This window comes from Hemibagrus wyckioides, linkage group LG14 (genome assembly GCF_019097595.1).
Source record: "Hemibagrus wyckioides isolate EC202008001 linkage group LG14, SWU_Hwy_1.0, whole genome shotgun sequence".
NCBI lineage: Eukaryota > Metazoa > Chordata > Actinopteri > Siluriformes > Bagridae > Hemibagrus > Hemibagrus wyckioides.
Window position 1 is genome coordinate 13,976,654 of NC_080723.1, and position 25,669 is coordinate 14,002,322.

The 25,669-nt window shown below is 38.6% G+C and overlaps 1 protein-coding gene across 1 annotated transcript; it reads left to right on the forward strand.

Moving 5' to 3' along the window:
- Nucleotides 1–291: 291 nt before the first annotated feature.
- On the forward strand, nt 292–25,564 carry si:dkeyp-19e1.3 (USP6 N-terminal-like protein). Its single transcript, XM_058407828.1, has 14 exons — nt 292–450; nt 11,772–11,844; nt 14,932–15,017; nt 15,338–15,377; nt 15,856–15,936; nt 16,033–16,140; nt 17,796–17,905; nt 19,021–19,069; nt 20,467–20,587; nt 20,778–20,872; nt 20,968–21,033; nt 21,581–21,680; nt 21,821–21,973; nt 22,981–25,564. The coding sequence occupies exons 2-14, from the start codon at nt 11,779–11,781 to the stop codon at nt 24,027–24,029; spliced, it is 2,124 nt and encodes a 707-aa protein (XP_058263811.1). The 5' UTR covers nt 292–450; nt 11,772–11,778; the 3' UTR covers nt 24,030–25,564.
- The last annotated feature ends 105 nt before the right edge of the window (nt 25,565–25,669 follow it).

A 25,669-nucleotide genomic window follows, 5' to 3' on the forward strand; every position in this document is an offset into this window, starting at 1 on the left:
TTAATCTGAATCGATTCACTCGGTAGCGTTAAAGAGTCGTGTGTAAAGGAACCGAGTCGTTGCGAGTCACTGGATTAATTTGAATCGATTCACTCGGTAGCGTTAAAGAGTCGTGTGTAAAGGAACCGAGTCGTTGCGAGTCACTGGATTAATTTGAATCGATTCACTCGGTAGCGTTAAAGAGTCGTGTGTAAAGGAACCGAGTCGTTGCGAGTCACTGGATTAATTTGAATCGATTCACTCGGTAGCGTTAAAGAGTCGTGTGTAAAGGAACCGAGTCGTTGCGAGTCACTGCGCTGACTCGTGATGGCTTTCAGTTGTTCACATGGAGCCAAGTTAGAATGGATGTATGTCGGGGTCGTCTCACATTCTCCTTCCGTGAGCTAAGAAACTATGAAAAAAGATTATTTGTGTAGCTGCCATCGGAGTGCAGAAGACTTATCCTAAACGGTGAGTGTTTTTATATTTAAACATAGTTACACGATTTCATTTGCCAGACAAATTTCTTTACGAACATGATGATAGTGATGGCCGAGGAGAAGTGAACTACAACGCACACACACACACACACACGCGCGCGCGCGCGATGTAAAGTTCCCTCCGTTAGAGTTAACACCATTTCCGGGCTTATGAAAGCACTTATAAAATACTTTTCAAATGTTTTCTGTTAGTTCTAATAGTTTATAGATAACTGTGAAACATGAGATTAAAACATGAGAACCATGGAGGCTTTCCGAGCAAATCAGGTATCTTTACATTCCTGTGTGTAGATGATGGAAAAACTATTAAAGAATCTGTTTTTTAAATCGTTTTCCTTTTGCACATTCTCTCCTTTTCTTCTCAAACAGAAAGTTGTGTTATAAGTTTACTCTGAAAGCTGCTTCAGACACCAGACTGCACTGTTAGTTGAACTGTGGTCACTGTCAGAAACACACTGATGGATTAGTTAAATAGCTGTACTCCAATATTCCAGCTGAAATCCCATTAAAGCACCTAGTGTGTAAATGTGTTCACTTTAATGTCCACAGTGCAGCTAAACAGGATGCAGTGTGGTCACAGGCCTGCTTCCTTCAGCTCACTCAGTACACGGGTGTGGAAGATGTCAACTTCCTATTCAGAGGCCATAACGCGGATCACAGAAACAAATCAGCTCAGGGTTTTGTCTTTTGTGTGTATAAAGCGTTTTATTCATCCAGATCATTTCTGACATTTCTAGTGGTAGTTGTAGGAAGAGAGGGATGCTCGTATTGGAGTAATGTGGATTGTGAAAGTTCATGGGTTAAAGAAATTAGTGAAATGAAATCTCAAACATTTTCATCTTGCCTAGTCGATTACCCAGGGTATGTCTGCTGTAGGTGTGTACTGATACGATACTGAGACGAGTATTAGAAACACTGGATTGGATCCTGGATCAGATTTGTGAGTTATTTCTTAGTCTGACGTTTTTCTTTGAACATGTGTTATTGCTCGTCTTAAAGCATGTCTCCATCACGCCTGTGTCGGTCTGCTTCACTTGGCTCATCCGTCTTTAAACAATTGTCTCTGTTACTAAGAGGCTGACATTATTGAATCAGTATAAGGTTCCTGTCAATATTGGTAACATATTGGAAATGGAAGGCGTGGGATCAGTGCATTCCTAGTGTGATTGTTTAGTTTTGTGTCCATATGGGTTTCCTTTAGGTTCTGCACCTCCCAAAAACATGCTGGTAGGTGCACTGAAGTGTGTGTGTGTGTGTGTGTCAGAGTGTATTTTTGCCTTGTACGCTGTGTTTCGGAGATAGGCTTCTGTTTCACTGTGACACGAACTACATTAAAGCACTTGTTGAAGACGAATGATGAATTTTTCCATATGTGTGTAACCCAAATTTTCATATGGCCAACATTTCTCCTTAAGTTTATGATCTATAAATTGAATTCGAATCCCAGGAGGCCTTGAGTCTTCTGTCTTCTCATTTTGTGAATTCACCTGGATAAAAATGTCGACTGAATCCGAATATATGTGAATGATGTAGATATTTTGCCCCTTGGCCAACCTACCTCATCACTCAGATTCTACTAGGCATTTTACTTCTTGTTTTGGGAGCAAGAGAGAATTTTATTACAGCACAAGAAGCAATACAGAAGAAGCAACATCTGCATAATCCTGAGCTACCTGAAGGTTTATCATCACAAGTAAGAAGAATACTAAATAGCTTTTTGTGCTGTACTGTATAAATATGTCTGCCTGCGGCATCTACTTTTGTTCTGACAGACTGAGCAGCAGTGATGCACAGATGGTGACGCACCAATATAAACTCGTCCTCGTCAGTGGTATGCAGTGTAACGTCCACTCATGTTGGTTAAATGTGGAGCAACTTCTGCTTCAGATGTGGCTAAAATAAACAAGCGTTTACAGCTGAGAGTGTGTACATGTTAGCACAGTGTTAGCAGGATGGCCAAGTGAATACCTTTTGTTTAACTCGGATGAGTGCAGTATGAGTCAGAGTCTTGCACAATCTGTCATTTGCAGAAAGGCCTGAATATCAGACAGAGCATTGAACCAGTGTGGACATTTTTCTGCAAGTGTGAAGTGTGAAAAGCAGAACTTGCAGGCCTCTGGAAACATTTGTTATAACTTTTTGCCCCCGTAAACACTGCTCTGTCATCTTCACAACACACTTTAACATGAATAAACGCGGCAATGTCTCCGAAAGTTAAGCTAAACCTTCATGTAGGAAGCGTGATTTGAATAGAAACATTTTAGTTTACACTTTGTCTGATTCAGATGATGTGAGACATTTGACAGGTAAAGGAATAGAACAGCATTTTTCCTCCCAACCTTTTGCTAATGCATTTGTAGTGTGATGTGCGATTACCACTGACAGAAACGTAAATATGTCTCTGTACTTAGAAAAGAAAGAAAAACAGTTGAAATCTCGCTAATAATAGCAGCATTAGTAGAGTGTGTTTATAAATTCGTGACTATTTATAATTATGGATTATAGTTATTATATGGTGTATGGTCATAATGTCCCTACAAAACCCTCTAAAAGAAAACAAGATGAATGATGCAGCATGTGTGAATAGCGTAGTAATTTCTTGTCAGTTGGACTTGTGTGCTGCTTTTGGCTGCTTTTCGGCTTTTGGCGATCTGACGCTCGATCAGCAGGCTGGGGCTGGTGTTGCAGACTTGTGATAAACTGAAGTGTACAACAAAGACTCGGTAATTGTTCTGATAAACCCAGAGAAGTGTGTTTTCCACTAAATATTTATTTACATGTAGATGTTCTGCATCCTGCAAGTTCCTCAGTTATTTTTTGGAGCATTTTTGTCTTCAGCCAGACCCAGTGCTGTTTATCACTCTCCAAATGATGACAGTTTTACTATTCAGTTTATTTCAACTTAACTTTGACTCCACATACGCATGCTTTTTGGCTAGCTTATGTTGCACGTAAGGAATAACACACTTCCAGCTGTGCACTTCATAGTTACGTTTAATGTTATGTAAAATCTGTGAGACAGGTTAGTTCCTCTTATCATTTCTGTCATTCCCTTAACAGCCCCTACTGTATTTTCTGTCTTGGGACAGAAAAAAACGCACATTATCACATTACAGAGAAACCAGTGTAAACTCCATGTCCTGAAGACTCTTCTGCAAACATCTAGAAGAAAGCTTTCTCACATCAACAAGTGTATAATTTTCTTTATTTAACAATAACAAGTAAAAAAAAAAAACGACCTGTGACTTCAATTAGCATTTAGTTTACAAGCAAGAAATTTACGTGCCATGCTGGATGGATTGGACATAAATCTAAAGTACTTTTATTGTCCGAAATAAATTAAAGAATACTTTAATTGCTGGGAGTTCAGTCTTTCTAGACCAGAGTAGCTGTATTTTTACTTCGTTATTAGAGCCTTATTAGTAATGAGCTGTCGGATGTTTGTAATTTCTAACCTAAACTTCTGTTTCCCCTTTTTAAACCTATGAAAATCCCTATTTATTTACACACATCCTCTGACCTTTATTATGAGTGGGGTTTTTTTTGTGCTATTTCAAATTTTGTCCAAAATTCGGAAAAAAGTCCAGCAACACATACACTTATATTTGTTTTTCTTTTTCTTTGTACTGCATTTACAAATCTATTCGAGTTGTCTGTGTACTGGCTGAAGTGATTCATCCTGAGAAAATAGAATTATCTGCATTTAGTTTTGTATTTGTTTAGGCTCATTAGTACACTATTAGTTACATCTAGTAGTTAAAAATCAGGAAATCAGTCAGGGGGAAATCCATAACAGATCTGAAACTTTGTCTAATGCTGCAGTGTTTCATTTTTAATTCCAGGCTACAGTTTATGGCACGGGAGGTAGTGTGACTGCTGTTTCAGATCTCTCTGTCTTTTGCATACTTGCAGACCATCGGAGCACACAAATGGGCTGTAATTGACTGTAATGGACTTTAATAAGCACCAGCACTAGCATACATATTCAGATATGATGTAGTTGATGAAAGTCAACCTGGCGCTCACAAGAATTAAGATTAATGAAAAAACAGTGCAGCTTCATTTACTTATTCAACATTGGCACGGTTCCTTTTAGTGGGCTAAAAATATCTTCTGCATATCAACTCATGCATCAACTCATGCATCTCTCGGTTTTGTGATGTGTTTGATATCATGCCGTCGTGGACTGAACTATAAAGACAAAGGAACTTTTTTCAGGCCTCCAACACATTCCGGGCTGAATTATAGGGCCGGGTGGTATAATAGTATAATATTGATATTGTGATTAAATTGTATCGCAGTACACTTTTCCAAAAGATCACAGCTATCTTCGGTATATTTTGGAACAGTTACAGACTTGGACTGGAAGCTTCTAATTAGATATTAAAGGTTTGTTTTCTGGAATTTTTCAGAAATTGAATAGAACTGTTTTTTATCTCTTAGGTGTTAACTATTTAATTTTATTTTTGTAGAATTTAAATAAAGGTAACTTATTTATTTATTTTATATTTATTATATTTATTTATATATTATTTATTTCTTTATTTTTATTATTTATTTTAAACCTAATTATAAAGGCTTTGTTGTAGTGTTTGAAAGCGGTCTGACTTTCAGAAAAAGGTGAATTGTATGTTGCAGGGAATAATTTTAGGGTTTGCTCTGTTCAGTAGTTATTAGTATTTTGTAGAAGAAATGTTTAATCATCTACACTTTCCAAATCTTTTTTTTGCCTATGGTACATGCATGGAAATCCAATACATTTTATTTCTATTAATAGTTACTATTTTATTACCATTATATTTTTTATTTGGTGATTTATTTTTTTTAAGGGTGAATTTAGATACGCAGTCTTTGCGTTTCCCCTCTTTGGTGCGGTTCATTTGTGCAGGTAAGAAAACAGCCATTGTACTCGGCTGTGGATCTATATAAGAACCGAGACAGTCTGAACGAGGTGGACTCTGTGTGGTTCCAGTCAGATTTCAAATGCAATAAGAAATCCGTATGATCCTGAATCATCCCAAATACAGGAAGTGAACCAAACATACAGTAGTTTTCTATAATTTTCTGTGAGCTGCTTAAATAAACTTCCAGGCTCAGATTAAGCCCCAGAACTTAAGTGCTGTTGAAATGCCCTGTGTTCTGAAGATTCTGACAGACAAACATGTGATACACAAAATAGCTGTTTCTTTAATTATCTTGTGATGTATTGAGTCTGACTCCATGTTATCCATACCTGGTGGTTTTCTACATCTGTGTACCTTTTTCTGCTGTTGTGTTTATAACTGAAAACTCTTTGCACGCATTTTCAACCCCAAATTCCCTTCACCACCCTTTCTTTTTGTTTGTTTGGGATTTTTATTGTTTCCTTTAATCACATGCCATGAGATGATAAACCACACTTGATAGCAATGAACCAAGTTGTATCAAACAATACAGCTCAGACTGTAGTGATCAGGTTTAGTCTGTGTGTTTGAAAGGCATGCTTAAATATGGTTCGGATATGTTGGTCTAAAGCGGAAGTGTCAACAGATACACATGTGAGAATTATACCAAGTCCATCTTGACATATTGCTGTCAGACATTTCCACTACCCCAGACATGTTATAAGTTAAGTGTCTAACCCCGGCTTTAAGATACATCTACCCACCCTTTACAGCAGTCCAGGTTATATAAAGCTTTTCTGAAATATTGATCAACTTATATTTCAGATGTCTTACCTTTTTTTTTTTTTTTTTTGCATTCAGTATCTTATACTAACATGAAGATCCAGATTTGTACTGTTGTGCTGGCCTGCTGGGATTGACCCACGGTTTATAGCATCCTCAGAGGATGTTTTGCTGCACCATAGAGACAATGGCCCATTGTGGCTGGCACACTCCTGAATGAGGCGGGTGAAGCAAGAATAGCACAGCGGAGCAAGGTCAGCTGCCTCAAAGTCATTTAGTCTGTAGTAAAACTGTAACACGGGGTCGTACAAACATGTGAGATGCTATATGAATACTTTGAGTGGGGGAAAAAAATAGTAACACCTTCGAAATTAAATCCAGCCTTAGTATCAAACACAAATGTGTGATTAAGATGCATTATACTTGAGTACCGTGCAAACTCTGCTTTACCACAGTGACATTTCACAACACCAGAGACAGGAAGTAACTACCATTACTTTGTTACTGTTTTTAACTTATGGACGTTTATTTATTACATTAAAAAAGAAATTCTATTCTGTTTTCAAACATGTCATCACTACATCTCTCTATAAACCAGACAGCTTTAAGCAGTTGATTTAAATTCCTAACAAATAAAAATACTAATAGATCCTTAATACCCATCACTCTAATATATCTTTTGCTATCTCGTCCATCAGAGTTTTCCACTTGCACTATTTTTATTTGGACATCTGCTTCTCAGTCCTAGTCTAGTCTGGATGTCTGGGCTTGATGGATAAGTCATACCCAAACACAGACCTAATCCTGGTTTCCCTTTTTTTCCCCATTCATTCTGGCTATGATTTCCATATAAGTCTAATATTGAGTACAGATTTGAAATACTGATGGGAAATGAAGACCTTATTGTATAATGTATGTTGTTTTGTCTGAAACTCTTACCTCATCCCACCACCAGCCCCCACACGTCCTGCTCAGGTTTATCATCTCACAGTCACGTCACATGGACAGCAGATGAAACGCCACCTGTCCAACAGAACTGCATGCAGTCACGAATGATCTGAGCATGTCCTCACTTTCTTTTAGTTAAACTGAAGAGGGAGATTTAAGATCTTGAGGTCTAGGGAATGGGCTTTCTTGGTCTGGCGTTGTTTGATTATCCATTGGATAGTCTAGAGCAGGGGTGTCCAGTATTATCCAGAAAGGGCCGGTGTGGGTGCTGGTTTTCATTCCAACCAAGCAGAAGCTACACTTGATTCCAACTGGCTAATCAACTGATCTTGGCTTTCCATAGACTCAGGTGTGGCTTCTGCTCAGTTGGAATGAAAACCTGCACCCACACCGGCCCTTTGTGGATAAGATTGGACACCCCTGGTCTAGAGGATAGGGTTAGTGGGGCCTTGCAGGACTGGGAAATATGAGGATACAGTAAGTAAGTAAATGTAAGGAGGATTGTAAAGTACGGTCACAGGATCAAGCTGATTGTGGGCATGTTGTTGATTGAATATTTTGAATTTGACAATTCGATCATTTAAGTGTATATCGATAATCTCAGTAAAAATATATTTATTTTGACTGTGCCAAACATTTTCAGCCAATAGTTTTCAGAAATGATTTCGGGTTCTTTTTTGAAAATCTTGACAGAGAAAAAGGCCAAGTTTAACAGCTTTCACTGTGTTGATGATTGTTTTTTTATGTTGGATGTGTGGAATTGGGCATGGGGCATTAGACAAAAAGCATTACAGTAAAGTGTTTGTGTTAAAAAGAAGATCGTTCAACATGATACATAATCTGGATCTCACTTTTTCGGGTCGGCAGAAAAAAGTAGTGCGGCAAAATTTAGCTTAAAAATGAAATAAAAGCTTAAAAATAACTTGCTTATTTAAATTGCACGTAATTAAACAATCACAAAAAGAAGTATAGTAAAATATTCACATTTATAAAGCTTCAAATTTTAAAAGATTAACAATACAGCACATCGCAATGGCTGGTTTCAGAATTAGTAATTGTTATTTAAAAAAGCAAAGGTTATAAATGCATCATGCAGTACCCACAATATCTTAAGAAATGTATTAATAATTTGTCATTTTAGTATTATGTTATCAGAATCAGCTCTAATTCTTAGCAGTAGAGTAAACCTTTTACATTCGTCTTATCTATATTGATCGAAATTGGTGTGTGATGCACATTTTACATAGTTTGAATAATTCGAATGTAGTTTTATTTCTTGTAGTGTTGTGCTATATCTGTAAGCGTAACACACTTTTGTAGTTTACTGTATTTAGTTTACCTTCGCTATCACATGCAAGATCCAAACCTAGAGCTGTTTGTCTGCTCAATGAATCTAACTACAACCTGCAAAGATCTTTTTGCCTGCAGCCAAAGTGGCCTGTTTTATAGATTCCCTGCATTTCTGTCTGTCCATTTCCCCTACTCTCTCTATCTCTTTCTCTCTCGCTTCCCCATTTGCCATAACTCAAATCTGACAGACTAGCAAGAATCCAAATAAAGAGTTACGGCTGTGAGCCTGGGAGAAAGTTGTCGTCATTTCTGCAGTAGACATGTGCTTGAGCTGACAGGTGCTGGTGCAGGTGGGGGAGTAGAGTTTTTTTTTTGGGGGGTGGGGGTTTTGTCTGAGACCACCCAGGTTTGTGGTTCAGAGTATTTACTCGTACTTTTACTATGTGACCTGTAACACTATTCTTAATTACTTTACCATATGAAATGACTGTAAGACCCAGTGTTCAGTCACGTGGGCCACAGTCAGGGAAATCCTCAGTCTGGTTCTCACTACAGTTGTTTCCATTTGCTGTATTTGCTGTATTTCCTATCTAAATTTTAGCTTTTATTGAGTCATACAGATGCTTGATGGTTTTTCTCAAGCCAGAATCTGTTCACTTTAAAACAGCAAAAAAAAAAAAGATTTTTAAAATGCCCTGAAATATGCTTGATTTTCCCCCTTTATACACTTATCCCCCTTTATAGCCCTGAACCCATCGAGGCATGGACTCCACTAGATCCTTGAAGGAACACCCCACAAGAGCTGCAGTTTTGGAGATGCTCTGATCCAGTGGTCTAGCCATCACAATTTGGCCCTTGTCAGACTCTCTCAGTCCTTATGTTTGCCCATTTTTCCTGCTTCTAACACATCAGATTTGAGGACAAAATGTTCACGTGCGGCCTAATATATCCCACCCACTAACAGGTGCCATGATGAAGTGAATAACGCTGATTGTCTCCTCATCTGTCAGTGCTCATAATGTTATGGCTGATTGGTGTAGCAGGCAGTAGCCAAAGAACGTGTTGAACTGAATCTCCTGATGGATTGTCAGACCATCATCATATGATAAAGGTTGATAAACCTCACCTTTTAATGCTGCTCATGCTCTAAACATCCTCAACTTGTTTATTATTTCAACCATCCCCTGCTACCTTCTCTTTTCTATCTCTTCTAGACTTCCTAGTAGGTAAATCCCTCTTCGTTTTTAGAGAACATCATGCAGATTGACTCAATAAGCTTGCACAAGTCAGACACGTGAAGGTGGAAGATGTTTATGGGGGTTTCCTATAGGGAAACCACTGCAGATAACAAGCAACTGGACTAGTAGCTGTGTGACATGATTAATCAGATAGGCTGTTATTCAGAATAAACGTGCAGGACTGTGCACTCGTTGAAATGTGGTCTATAAAGTTCAAGTCCTGATCGGAAGTCATCCCAAGCTTTCTGGCTGGTCAGGGTGGCATTATTGCAAAAGAATAAAGAATAGAACAGCTGGATCTTGTAGCTGGAGTTGTAATATTTCTGTAGACTGAAGAAAAGCATCATCACAGATCGTCACAGGTTATTTTAAATAGAACACTGCAGTTTTGCTGGCTGTAAGTTAGCAAAGCTATACACCATGATACATACTGTATTGTGCATCTGAGAACTCGATGATGTATTTATAATATCATCCACTCGCAGAGTCCTAAGATATTGATGTAATTTGTGCAGCTGAGGGTTTACAGGAGACATATTTGTTGATTACAGTGATTAGTTTATTAAGCCTATTATATACTGTATATTAGTAAATGTGTGATAATTTACGTGGACATTGATGGAAAAGAGTTTGGACTAGTGGTGCTAGCAGAGCTTTCAGGCATGTGTGGGATATCTGGACTGTCTGTTCGGGAATTTGATTGTGAGCTTGTGCAGGGTTCAGTGTGCAGTTTTAAGACAAGGAGTGAAGTGGCCAGCATTACTAAGTAGGTGAATGATGCATGTGTGATGTAGACGACAGAGCTCCAGACAAAAATATAGATGATGGTAAAGTAGATTTTTGGCGAGATTCTCTCTGGTAATAAACCATTGTTTGCAGACGGAGTGTTTTGATAATCTCATATAAAGCAGTCAAATGCTGTCAGATGCACAATTCAGTTTTGCTGCACATTTCACCGAGAACTTGTCATTTGTGAGCCAAAAAACAAACAAACACATAAACAACATGTGAGACTCGTAGTAGTTGTAGTTACTGACGCGTGTTTGTTCAAGAAAAGAATTATTTGTGCGGAAATATTCCACAGTTGTGTGACTCGCACTGCATGAATTCACAAGCTGATTTGCGGAAGTTGAAAACTTCAACATGACTTCACACCGCTTCAGATGTGTGCACCTGCAGTGAAGAATTTGAGAAGCTGTAACTGTTGTGTTTGGGGAAGAGAAAAACAAAATTCTACAAGTCAACAAGTCCAAAACCTCAAATATATGGATATAATCATACACCAATTAAGCATAACATTATGACCAGACGTACGTGGAATTTAGCCTGCATTCGGTTTGTCTGTATGCTGAAAATGCTTCATGTGCCGATGCAAATTTCTTGCAAAATTTCAATTCTTAAGGTGAAAATTTGTAAGGGAGGGCCGAGGTTCAACTGTACACATTTTTTTTGTATGCATACATGTACTTATGTATATCCTGTTCAGAATATGTGCTCAGCATATAATGTACTCCGGTCAGGCATAACATTATGACCACCTGCCTAGTATAGTGTTGGTCCCCCTTTTGCTGCCAAAACAGCCCTGACCCGTCATGCACTGTGTATTCTGACAACTTTCTATCAGAACCAGCATTAACTTCTTCAGAGGTTTGAGCAACAGTAGCTCGTCTGTTGGATCGAATCACACGGGCCAGCTTTAGCTACCTACGTATCGATGAGCCTTGGCCACCCATGACCCTGTCTCCGGTTCACCACTGTTCCTTCCTTGGACCACTTTTGATAGATACTGACCACTGCAGATCAGGAACACCACACAAGAGCTGCAGTTTTGGAGATGCTCTGATCCAGTGGTCTAGCCATCACAGTTTGGCCCTGGTCAAACTCGCTCAAATCCTTACGCTTGCCCATTTTTCCTGCTTCTAACACATCAACTTTGAGGACAAAATGTTCACTTGCTGCCTAATATATCCCACCCACTAACATGTGACATGATGAGGAGATAATGTGGCAAAACTATGACATCATCTCAACTGAAGATATTTCAGGGATGCATGATATACATCACTGTATTTCTCAACCCTAGTTCTCAGATTCTGTGTTTGTGAGTAAACAAATAACCTTCAATCTTCTTTTTTTTCTTCCTTTTCTAGATCTGAGATGAAGAAGGACATTGACACATTAATAGCTGAAGAACGAGCTGAGATCATCTCAAAATATGACAAGGTTAGTCAAACATCTTTCTAAAGTGGTTCAGATCTAGCCAAGTTGGAAGGCAGCCATGATAAACACGTTGCCACTGAAACCTTCCTGTTCAGACAGGATTTTATTTTAAGTCCCAGCCAGGCACTGCTGCAGTTAGCAGCTCACGTCTGAAGATAAACAAACTTCTGAACAGTTACATGGCAACCACTGAAGTGTGTATCTATGATGATCTCATGATCGCTGTTAGCGCTCAGGCAGCTGTGACACCACATCAGCACTTCCTGCTTTGCTCTTTGATAGTCAGAAGCCATTGTTTAGTTATGATTACGTTTTTCAAACACGCTTACAAAAATGTCGGCTAGAAATGGGGATCTTATCTCAGTTCAGAGTGGTTTTGGGGTGTCGTTGTTCTGTCACTAGTGTTATCTGCTAATGCTACACAAAGGTTATCGAGTCTTGTGGTGTGAGAACTAACAAATTAAGAGTACAGTGTATTTAACAACTATACGGTTTTACAGCATTCCTGACTGAACTGCAGCAAAATACAGAACCCTTCTATGCTATTCTTTTGCTATTGTCCAGGTTTCTTCAATAATGGCAATGGTCTATTGTTGTAATTTTGTATTGAAAATAAAAATAATATATACGTATGTCAAATTGTATTCATGGTTAAAGAACTTCAGTGAATATTCACATCAAGCAACGGCATGGGGAAACATGTGATCTCAGTGACCCGGTGTGGTTTTTGGTGCCAGACAAGTTGGTTTAAGTGTTTCAAAAATTGCTGATCTTGTGCAGAACTCCTGGAATTTTCACACCCCGTAGTATCTAAAGTTTAAACACAATGGTGTGGAAAACACAAAGCTATCTGCTGAGTGACAGTGCTGAAGGGAGAAATGCTTAGGTGATGAGAAAGGTCAGAGGAGAATGGCCAGGCTGGTTCGAGCTGAAAGGAAGTCTATAGTAACTAAATTAACCACTGTTTACAAACGTGATGGAACACAAAAGCAGCCCAGAAAGCTCAAAACTACAAACCTTGAGGTGAAAGGGCTACAACAGCAGAAGACAATATTGAGTTCCTTGTCTCTTTTGTGACTTTGTTTGTTAGGGTAAACCTTAGATGGCCAGCTTGTCTTATTGAGGGATTGCATTTATGCCAGATACCAAATGACTATAGATTCTTTAGATTAGATCTGAAGTTTTATCATCTTACCCTTGGGGTTATTGCATAATAAGATAAATAAAAATAAGATGAATCATGCAGACTGAACGGGTTGGGCAACTTTACAGATGAAAGAATGTTCACAGCTCTGTTTGTGGCCACATCTAAACAACTGACCGTAAGCATAACATTAACTTTCAGTCTTGCTATCATTTGAGAAGATCTTTGACTTAGACCCAAAGATCTGGGCAAGAAGATCTCCAATTCTATGGCGTGACACATGTGATTAAAGTCGGAAGCTAGACAGAGCATCTGGGTGAAAGTAAACAGCTACAGGCTTCTTCTGTACAGAGCAGAGAGAGATGGATGGATGGCCTGAATTAAAGAAGCATAGCTGGAGGTCATTATGGATATCTTGCATTATATTTGGTAGCCACTGTGATCAATAATAGCATTATAATGATGTACAGAATTGAGACGCATGATGCGTTTTAATTTATAATGATATCGAGTTTGTATGATGAATTGTGACAAGTTGCGATAGCAGGATGGTTTATAAGTGCCATTTATAGTGCACCACACGAGTCTGTCTCTGACTCTCTCACGCTGTGTGTATGTGAGAAACTAATGCAGAACCACGCAGAGGAACAGCTAAGCATGCTATTATTAGCTTCTTTTTTTTTTATATAAAAGATTAAAGTTGCTTGCTTGGACAGGTAACTACAAAGCAAGCAGTGACCATATACAAAAAAAGGAGGAACTGATAGTGAAACTGAAAAAAAAAAAAAAAAAAACGTCTGTAGTTCATCATTTTGGTTTTATAGGTTTAGGCAAGACCATATGACTTTCAAAAGGTGGAAAACTACACGCAATAGGGGAATACATAACCTTTTTAAGTGGATTTAATAAGTGCATTTTTAAAAAATTCTTCCTTGAGTTAATTTGTAAATGAAATTGGCAAAAGTTTTGGGACACCCCTCCAAGTCATTGAATTCAGGTGTTGTTTTTCAGGGGTTGGGCTCGGCCCCTTAGTTCCAGTGAAAGGAACTCTTCATGCTTCAGTTATACCAAGACATTTTGGATAATTTCATGCTCCTAACTTTGTAGGAACAGTTTGGCCCTTTCCTGTTTCAACATGACTGCACACCAGTGCACAAAGCAAGGACCATAAAGATATGGAACTTCACAAAGAGTCCTGACCTCAACCCGATAGAACAGCTTTGGGATGAATTAGAGATGTGTTCCTTGATATAAAATAGCCTTTGATTATATAAATAAGGTAAAATATATATATATATATATATATATATATATATATATATATATATATATATATATATATATATAATATAAAAATAAGACATAATTTAGATACAATAAAGTAGACATAGAACATCTGGGGCATGTAGGGAAAATATGGTGGAAAATTGCAATAGAAAAACAAATAGATCTAAAGTAGAGGGGTAGTACCTGAATACAGTGACTGGATCTGAATATGGAACAGTGATGTGTATGAATTAGAGCATAGAAGGTTATATATATTGGGAAAGTGTAAAGTTGTTTTGTTTACTGTGAAAAGAGATGTAGTGTCTTTATTGTGTGTGTAGTTGAATAATCCTGGAATATAGCCAAACCATTCATTTTAGGGTTGTGTATTCTGCTGCACATCAAGTCCAACACCCAGTAAATATTGTACTGTGTTTTAATCTGTTTTAGTTTACGTCATCTTCCCACATTTCATACTCTTTGTCCATGTTTGCCAGTGCTAGTACAGAGCAAACACAAAGTGAAATTCTACATGAAAGTTTGTTATTTCAGTGTGTAATAATGTGCCCCTCCTCGTTTCCCCCCCGGTGTGCTAGTACATACTGTTTCTCCTTGTGTACATTCTGCTTGTTCTCTCCTCCTGCTGATTTCCCCTAAACGCTTTATTTGAATGGTTGCAGGGCAGAGTGGAGGGCGTCCACATTAACTCCTGGGAGGATGCCAACTACAGCGTCTACAAGGTCATGGACCGCTTTGGCTTCCTGCAGTAAGTCATGTGGTGGTGTTTGATGTCCTGGGCTCTGTTCAGCCAAATTTAGTGTTTGGGATTAAAGAGAAGTTGAATGTTAATCACTGATGAAACAGCTTTCACTTGGCAAGCCATTTTATTATGTACTTTCTGTCACCTACAGCAGTTTTTGAGTTAACACAACGGTGACCTTAGAATCCATCTGCTTAGGATTGATTTTTTGTTGTTGTTCAGAGTGATACAACAGGTGCTAATGTGACCTGCTGTGTGTGTGTGTGTGTGTGTGTGTGTGTGGTTTTTGTGTCTCATTTTATTACTGTTGGTTTTATTTTTTCCAGTGAGGAGGAGTTACCCACACCGAGTGCAGTGGAGGAGAAGGTCAGCTCTACACACGCGCACACACACACACACACACACACACACACACACATACTGTACATACATTCGTGTGAGTAACCAATTAAAGGAAAAAACAGGTTAGGGTCCACTTGTTCCCTTAGAGGGAAGGAAACTTGGTCATCGCAAAAACTGATCTCGAGTTATTCAGACTGGTCTCCTTTATTCAGTGATATGAGTGATTTCTTCTATGATCTCTTTCTCATCACTGTTCCCATCCACACTTCACAAGGCCTCACCGAATGCTTTGATGAGCATGAGAGTGATTCCCTTTAAAGACATCAAACCTCTTACATCTATTGAACATTTTGGACGGCCAAAATGTTATTATTAAGACACTTTGTTGTTGTTTTTTTCCCTTAGTTTGTCAGCCATGTGTACGTAATTATAATGTATATAGAGTGCATGGTGCATAGGCTCCTCCCATTGATCATCAGCTATCTTAATGTTCCTCCCACAGCATAAAAATCAGGAGATGGAAAGGGTGGAGAAATGGCTTAAGATGGTGAAAAACTGGAACAGGTACCATAACAGTGAGAAGGTGAGTGCTGCAATGTTCCGGTTACACTGGACACAGATAACAGATCCCAGTCTGATGACTCCAGTCCAAATGTATGTATGTGTGTGTGTAATGCAGATGATCAAGCGAGTTTATAAGGGGATTCCCCTGCAGCTGCGTGGCCAGGCCTGGGCTCTCCTGCTGGATCTGGAGAAGGTGAAGCAGCAAAATGAGGGGAAGTATGAGGTAAGAGACTTGGGCAGGATGTGTGGTTGGGCTTTCCTTTGCCCTATTATAGCATAAATACAGGAAGGAGAGGATATTTGTGATTTGTTTGGCCAGACATGCTTAAGTCTAACTTTTTTGCCCTGGGACCATGGTCAGGTAAATTGTTTTTAACTGGATGATTTAAAAAAAAAAAAAAAAAGTTAAAAAAAAAGTTAAAAAGTTCTCACTCAGTAAGTGCTAGTTCTTTAATTGTGAAACTTGTAGGTGGTGATAAATGAAATCCTGACTAAAAGAAAGCATTCATCATCACTGGAGATGAAAGTTTTATCATCTCCCGCTACATAGGCACAAGAGAACTGCAGTTATGCAGTACAGAAGACTGCTATTTATTATTATTATAATAGCATTATTATTATTATTATTATTATTATTATTATTATTATTATACTGTTTTCTTTGCATGTTTACCAATGACAAAGCCATAGACACCCAAGGGTATGGGTTGAGTATTGTTTAAACATGTATCCTTGTTAATTGTCAGGATTAACAGTTAATTGAACATTTTATTTATTTGACGAAGTCCAATTAAAATTTTAGAATTTTATTTTCATTAGAATCAGTAAGCCTCCTTGTGGTCCAGCGTTAGGATCCCACGCTCTCATTGCCACGGCTCGGGTTCGATTCCCAGGCAGGGCGCTAACTCAGCCACTGAAGAGTTAATTGTCAGTACCGGTTCCAAACCTGGGTTGCGTCAGGAAGGATATCCGGCGTAAAACTTGTGCCAAATCAAAACGTGAACAAAATGATCTGCTATGGTGACCCCAAACCAGGGAACAGCCGAAAGAACAACATTTTCATTAGGATCAGTAATATTTTTTTATTTTTGTATCACAACATGAATTGTAATATTATTTAATTTGTGCATTTACTGTGTACTCTGCCATCGAGTGCTGACTTTACATGCTTAGTATTGTCTCAAATAGGACTCTTAACTTTTTTTAAACTAACCAGAAGACAAAGCCTGGGTCAAGAGGATTTTATCGTCATTTCAACTATATGTAACTGGTGCAGTACACAGTGAAATGAGACAACGACCCTGATGCTACACAAAACAACCCAGAACTAAGTTGATTAACATAGTTTTACAATTTCTGCATAAAGTGCACGTGTGCAAACGGTGCATGACCGACAGTTTAATACATTACAGCACAAACGTATACACAGAGCAGTGCCAACCAGTATACTATCATGTAGCCGATTCCTAGCTGATACTATGAAGTGTGCATCAACATTCCATGTTGTTGGAATTTTCAGGGTGAGCACACTACTCACACTATTTATACTACAAAATCATGCATCTTGCTTAAGTATGGGATTTGATGATGACCCCCCTAATCGTCCTGTTAGACTCTTCTCAGCAACAGAACAACATGGGATTGAATGAACCAAACAAGACACACTGATCTCTAGATTTTTTTTTTAAACTTTGGTATTTATCCTCATTTCTCATAGCCCAGCTGTACATGACCGAGATGTGCACATGACAACTGATGGACCCGAAATTCAGCACTTTCTTCCATACCGTACAGCCAATCTGTTTTGCTGTTATTGTTTGTTATATATATATATATATATATATGTTAAATATTTTTTATTTCTTCTCTCTTTTGCAGAAAATGAAGGAACAAGCCAGGAACTTCTCCACAGAAATCAAGCAGATAGACCTGGATGTCAACAGGACTTTTAGGAATCACGTAATGTTCATGGACCGATTCGGAGTCAAGTACGTCTCATGCTAAACAAACACAAAACTAAACATGAAAGCTTACGAGGATTTTAAACACTCATGCCAATTCATGTCCGTTTCAAAATGTAGCCGGCCGTCATTGGTCTCAGTCTGTTTCAGTTGGTCATCAGAGAAAGATAAAAAGCTCGAATGGTTTGCTTTGTCTTCCTGTCATACTGAAAACCACAAATGCCCAGCACTCTCTGTGGTTTTGCACTTCAACAAAATCGTTTCAGCCAGCAGTGTCTGTTTTTCCTTAATTTCCTACATTCCATTACTTGACTCTGAAGCTTTTTTTTTCCCCAGCTATTGTGTTGTTGTGTTTTATCTCCATGGCCTCTTGTGTTCAGGTGGTTGTGAAATAAACATTTTGGACTTTGTAAAGCTGCAACCAAAAAAGAGCCACTTCCTCTCTCACTTTTTTTAGTTCAATTTCCTGTAAGTGAGCGAGGCGTTACAGGAAGTTACAGCCCACCGTTCACTGCCCAGAATAAATGTACGGTTTTCATCCTAAACAATAAGAGGGGTAAAATAATGTCCTGTGGTTTCCCTTAGTTCATCAGTGACTCAGAGACTCATCATGTTTAAAAACTCATGGTTCAAATTGAGACGACAAAACAAAGCTTGCATCAGTAAGGCAGATTTTGGTCACACGAAGGACATTGAGAGGTACCTGGCTGGCGTAATGACGGACCTCTGTGGGATGATATTCAGTGGTCGCTAAAGGCAGACCTTGTTTTATCACGCAAATCAACGATCAGTTCTGTGGTCTGTGTTCACAAGGCAGCAAGAAATGATGTATTTTAACACTTTGATGTGGTTACACTGGACTGCACACAGGAGAGGATGTGCATCAGTGCTGCCTCACCTCAGCAAGGAACACATACTCCACCCCTCCTCTCTGTTAACACCTCTGTGCATACCGGAGCAACACTATACACAATTCTTTGATGCATATGCTGCTTTCCCAGACTGTTTTCATTTAGTATCATCGCCCATGTTTCTAGCATTAGCTAGCAAATTCGTTTATTAAAGCTAATTTCTGTGTTTGCAGTCTTTGTATAGTTGAGATCAGACATTTAAACTAATCATCACTTTTTTATTTTTAACAGACAACAAGCCCTGTTCCATGTGCTGGCAGCGTACTCGGTCTACAACACGGTGAGTGTTACCCTATGTAGGAAATATCTACTAAGCTAAGTAGAGGAGAGGTGAAGAGCACCAGCCCTACACGCTGCGTTTTTACCCAACTCTTTCTGTTACCTCACTTGACCTTGATGGAATATATAAAAGTCGGCAAAAGAGAATCTAAACCATGTAGTTGTGGTGATCTGAATGAGTCCGGTTATGTGACAGGAACAAGATATAAAATATATGAGAGCTTATATATTATCTATATATGACCTTAGGAATAAGACATGACTGACTGCTGAGTCATAAAGCACTAACACTGGAGACTCCTTCCATAAATATCACAAACATCTAAGAGAAAACTGCAAACCATGAAACTTCTTCATGATTTTCTTTGTTAACCCTGTTAACAAAAAAAAATGTTTAATTTTAACATTAGATCATGTGGAGCATTACAAGTACAAGTCCCTGTGTGAGTGAAACACATTAATATAAAACTTATTATTTATGCTACAGCTGATGGAACCTACAATCAGAGCTGTGTGCTTATAGAAAATTAATCCACACCTTCTGCTTCAAGAATCAGCTGCACCATGGTTTAAGTATAGAATAAGGCACAGAGGGCCATTACTTTACAATGTACATCTCGTACCTCAGCGTTTTGGCATCCTTGACAATTTTTATTTATTTTAACCATTTATAGTAACATTTAATGTTGATGAATATGTGCAAAAAATGAGTTGTTAGTAAATAATGCATTTAATAAAAATAATAATTCTTAGGCAGAAGCCTAAATAAGTCCCAGTCTGAGGTTCCATCCTAAAATGTTCCTGGATATTGTTTGCTTTTCTTCAATTATTTTATATGCAAGTAATACAGAATTTATTCAAATGATGTGTAATTGCATCTGTGATCACGTCAAGTCAAGTCAAGAAGCTTTTATTGTCGTTTCAACCATGTATAGCTGACGCAGAACACAGAGAAATGAGACAACATTCTTCCAGGACCCTGGTGCAACATAAAACACCGAGCTAAGGACAGAAAGTAATTTGTCCTAGCTACATAAAGTACAACGTGTGCAGACAGTGCAAACAGACAACACAAAACAAAACCGTACAGGACATAAACACAAAATACACAATAAAGACAGAATAGTACCGAACAGTATATCTTCTGCTGTGCATAAGCAGTGCAATGTGCAGAATAGGAGAACTGTAAAGAAGTGGGTTCTGGTAAACATAATACACTTCTGTAGCAGCAGTTGGTGCCGCTTTGAAATTCATGCAAAACAGCAGCAATTGGATAAATGTGCAAATGCAGCATGTAAACAGTGATGATATGGGTGGAGTTATAGACATGCAAGTGTTGATTTTTGAGTCCGGAACAGATAACTGACTGACTGAGTTTTCTGGGGGTTTTATTTGCAGGAGGTGAGCTACTGCCAGGGCATGAGCCAGATCGCCGCCATTTTGCTGATGTTCATGAATGAGGAGGATGCATTCTGGGCACTGTCTCAGCTTCTCACCAACAAGAAGCATGCTATGCATGGTGAGATGATCTTATCTACCATGTGAAGTTTATTTATATATCTAGGTAGTAATATTTAAAATGAAATGAATGCTGCAACATTAATAATGTTTACTGTTTGAATGCCCCAAATTCCAGAGTGCTTAATATTAATGTTGAATGAATTGTATGCATGCAGTGTTTACAATATCATCTGTCTGATTTCTGCCAGGATTCTTTATCCCTGGCTTCCCCAAACTGCATCGCTTCCAGACTCATCATGACCAGATCCTGGCTAAACTCCTTCCAAAGCTCAAGAAGCACTTGGTAAAGAGCTTGTTTTTTAATATATTTTGTTAGACAGGAACTTGAGATGGTGTATTACTTTAACAGACGTATTTTTCTGATGTTCTCTTGTTCAGGATAAGGAGCAGATGACTACTGGTATATACACAACCAAATGGTTCCTGCAGTGTTTTATCGACAGGGTGAGGAGTTTTTTTTTTTTTGTTTATATGTTTCACCGTATATGCAATCAATAGAACAGAAGTCTAATTTCAGAGTTTATGGAAAATAAATATGTATTCGAGATGATAAAGTAAATAAAATATAAATATTAAAATATGAATAAATATAATTTTTGGTCTTCAAATATACAGCGGGTCTCACTCTTTCCAAACATGTTTATTTTCTCACATTAATATCACTGTTTTTGAAATAGTGTAGATACACTTGTAGTTGTACGGTATCAATGTTTCAATTAATATTGAAATTGGTAATAAATCAGACTAATAATACACACCAGATATGATTTTATTTAATTAAGTATAAGCCCCATTTACCAGCCCTGTTATTGCTAGTACCAAGAAACCAAAGCAGATCCAAAGTAGACCTGGAACAGTAGCAGTGTTTCCATGAACAGCACTGGGGAGTATGGAACTTCCTGCTGAATCTTTTGAAAAAATGAGGGCTTTGCTAGTGTTTAGGTGTACAGACTGTCTATAATTTGTCAACACTAATGTCTTTGTCAAATAGACGCCATTCACATTGACCCTGCGCCTTTGGGACATTTATATACTTGATGGAGAGAAGATTTTACCTGCCATGGCCTACACAACTCTTAGAATTCATAAAAGTAAGAATCATTTGACGTATTCGCACTCAGAGGTGTAAATGTGATGTTTTTCAGGCGTTCATTATGTCATGTTGGACGCACATGACACGCTCTTGCATGTTGTGAATAAGTCGTGAAATGTCCTTCTTGTACCTTCTCAGAGCGTCTGTTGAAGATGCCTTTGGAGGAACTGCGAGAGTTTCTGCAGGAAAACATCTCCTCCTCCTTCCAGTCAGGCGATGATGCTGTTATAGAGCAGCTGCAGGCCGCCATGGCCGAGCTACGGAAAATGAAGCTGGATCTTCCTCCTGCACGTATGCATGAGTTTGTCTTTTTGTTTTGTTTTTTAAGAATGAAGTACCGAGTCTCATTAGGTTTAGTTTGACCTGAATTGTCAAAGGGTTATTCTTAGAATATAACTTCAGACAACTGGTTTTGTGCTGTTTGAAGATTGAAGATGTTTCCTCTTCCATTTAAAAAGCTTTATGATTTCTATCAATAAATTAAGCAAAAAATAGATTAAAGGAAGAAGGAGGCAAGAACACATTTTAAAATATTTCATGAAAGTCACTTGATTTGTCAGATGTCATTAGAATATCTGCTCAGAAAACAAGAACACATCTTTCCAGTCAGTAATGCTGTATTTTACTTAACCCAGTATTAGGATGCCAGAATTTAGAGTTACGCCATTTTCTAACTTTGTGCATTAGAGATAGAAAGTAAGGGGGAAAACATTACCACCTCAATGTTTTTTTAGCTACTGTCTATCCATCCAACTCTTATGCCTGATGTATGTTCCCCCCCTTCAAGTAGCGTACTGTATAGTCAGGGCTCTAGATTTAAAAGCTAATATGTCTATATGTTCCTTGATCCAAAGCAGCTTTTAGTATATACAGTATAACTCACTTAAAAGTAAAGATGTTTACTATTGATGCTGTGAGCAGCCATGTTGATTTGACATCACTTGCTGAACTCAAGCCACCCTTCCTGAATTTCCATTTAGGAATTCCGCATTAATATGGCCTTTTTGCCGGTTTTACTGGTTTTTGTACAAAAGTGGAAGGGGATTTTATAAAGCACATCATGCCACATTTAATCATTTTCGTGTTTTAGTCTAGGCAGCTTGTATTCATGTTTTTAGCCGTATTTCTCTGAAAGAAATGCTAAAGGAAATAACTTTATTTGAATTTAAAGTTTCTAAATTATTGACTGTTCTATTGAGTTCATTTGTCTCGACGTAATGCATTTTGGTTTCAAAAAAGATTGAAAAGGGTTACAGTAAGCGCTTTAAATAAAGTCTATTGTTTTTGTGTTTTTACAGCCAAAGGTGATGAGCTTCCAAAGAAGCCTCTGGGGGTAGAGCGTCCAATTGTGCTAACCCCAATAACCTCTGTTCAGCCAGCCAAAGATTCTGACCAGCTCTCGGCTCATACTCACACAAATGACCCCATTACAAAGAATCAGCCCCCTCCTGTTCCTCCAGTAAAATCAGTATCTCTGTTCACCCAGGCACACTGCCCAGAACTCCAAATCACATACTCACAGCCTGAGACAGAAATCTCAGAGACTGGTGCTGCAGAGGAAAGTCTAGTTTCCTCTTCTGCGTGCAATTCTCTGTCTCCGGAGAGCAGAGAAACCCTTTCCCGGGCAGATTCGAGTGAATGGCCTCCACCATACCTACCCTCCGAGGCTGATTTATACAGTGTTGACTCTCTGAATCTCCCTGAACTGCCTCCACCTCCTCTGCCCTGCCTCGACCCAGAGTCTGGGGTTTACCTTTCACCCTCAGGGGACTCGCTTCCACCAGCACCAATCCAACAGGAACTGTCTACATCACCATCCTCCTACAGAGCACAGCGACAGTTCGGCAAGTTCCCTGTCAATTTTTACATCCCAGCATCCCCGGGAGCTCGAAGGCCCTCAGAACAGTCTCACTATGACAATCTGTCTGAAGAAGAAGAGCAGCCTGGAGAGAAGATTCCAGAAATCCGGGAGAACTTGGGCCTCTCTTCTTCTCAGCCCTGGCCTTCACCACCCAGCTTCTTTTACATTCCCGAATCGGCTCCAGCTCCACCGCTAAAGCCCTCCTCAGAATACACTGACACTGGTAGCTTCGCAACATCAACCTGCACCTTCATTCAACCTCGACCCCAGTTTGATGGCCCGCCATCCACTGTTTCCTCTCCCCTGCTCTCTTTTGCAGTTGTCCAGTCTGCGCAGAACCAGAACATTACCTACAGGAATCAACTGCAGGGTCCCAGACTGCCAGTAAAACCTGCAGGACTTTCCTCCGGACCCACAGCAGCGTGTGCTGACTTTAACCGGATGCATGTCCCGACTTGCCAGCCACCAAAGCCAGTGACCTTCTAGCACAGGAAACTGTGCACTCTCCTTTGTGCCATTGCAATAAAAAAAAGAACAAAAGAGGCCGTGTTGTGTCAGTGATGGTTAGGATTTTCCCAAAGTCAAGCCCTTTTTTAAATTCTCATGTCTTAGGGTCTTAAGGCCTCTCAAGGCCTTAAGGTACTCAGAATTTTGTGACTCATTTTATATTTAGTAATATGTAATGTAGCATGTTTTGCTTCATTAGTGGAAACGATGGTGTGTGTGTGTATATATGTATGTGCGTGACTGCATTTATGTGTATGCATGTGTGTGTGTGTTTGCATTAGGCGCAGCAGTTATATTCTTGTTCTTGTATTGGTTTTGTGTTTTTTTTATAGTAAGTCAGTATTAAAACTCTGATTTGTTTTATTTGTTTACAATCCAAGGTAAACTATATTATTAGAAGGGTGCCATTTAATTTGTGCATACTGTGAGCATACACAGTAACACATTCACAATAATCCCAAAGGTATCTTGCTTTTTTTTTTTCCTCATAAAAATGGCTTACAAGTATTTTGAATGTGTACATGGGCTGTTTAGGCAGCTTTTGGTCTTACTTTTATGCACAACATGTCAAAGTTTAAAACACCGTACCTTACTGTATAAAAAAGAACGAGATCTGTATAATCAGGGCTACTGTGAGAAACTGAAGATTTTAGGGTTACTCCTCTGTGGTGTGATGGAACGCTCATGGAGATGGCATGTTGCTCTGGATGAGCCTGAAATCGATCTTTTTTTTCTTCTTCATTTTTTGGCACAAAATCACCCAGCCTTACCTGAAATGGATCATTATTTTGCACATGACTGATCAATAGCGCCATCCTGTGGAAGACACTCAGTTTTCTTCAGGGAAGATAATCTTACTTTAAAGTGCAGTGGAACAGAGACAGCACCAGCACTTAGATGCCAAGATACTTTTTCTTTTCTTTTTTTTTCTTCTTTTTTTTTTTTTAACTTTACTGATCTGAATCCTGGAGTCAGTGATGTCTGGGTTGCTGCAGAAAATATAACAATACTCTTTCAGTCTGTACAAGTATGTTTCAGAGAATTATGTTCCCGTTTGCTGGCAAAAGGAATGTCAAGAAGTGGAATTTCTTTTGCACGGTTTCTTTTATGACAAGAATTATTTAATATTGTTTGTTTTTTTGTGTACCTCTGGTGTAAATACTTTCACAACAAACCAAAGATGGCCTTGTGTTTTGATTGTGATGCCGTGCAGAGAGCAAATGATTGAAGCTTAAAAAAAATAATAACTTATGTCTCGTCATTGTTTTGGTGTAAAAAAAATAATCCTGAGACTAAATCCAGAGAGCATTTCTATTGTATTACTGTGTTGGAAGATGTTTATTAGCAATGTGCATTCAGTACTGCTGTGTGATTTCTTTCTAAAGCAGAACAACTACAAGAATGATACAATGCATTACATCGACACACAAGGAGACACTTAGTAAAGTGCAACAGTCTTAGTCCAAATTTCCAAAAACTAATATTTACCCTACACCCGCTCACTTTAAATAAAAGTAGTGAAACAAATAGTTTTTAAGACTCCACATTAAGGACATTATACATATACATGGAAAAAGAAGTCAAATAGAAAAAGGCATTTCATTGGTTCAGAGTGCTTT

What these genes read in the sequence shown, in the direction of transcription:
- si:dkeyp-19e1.3 (XM_058407828.1), top strand. Translation starts at nt 11,779, where the DNA reads ATGAAGAAGGACATTGACACATTAATAGCTGAAGAACGAGCTGAGATC. An exon ending in GGTACCATAACAGTGAGAAG is followed by an intron (nt 15,937 to 16,032) that starts GTGAGTGCTGCA and finishes TGTGTAATGCAG; the next exon opens with ATGATCAAGCGAGTTTATAA. An exon ending in CGTACTCGGTCTACAACACG is followed by an intron (nt 19,070 to 20,466) that starts GTGAGTGTTACC and finishes TTTTATTTGCAG; the next exon opens with GAGGTGAGCTACTGCCAGGG.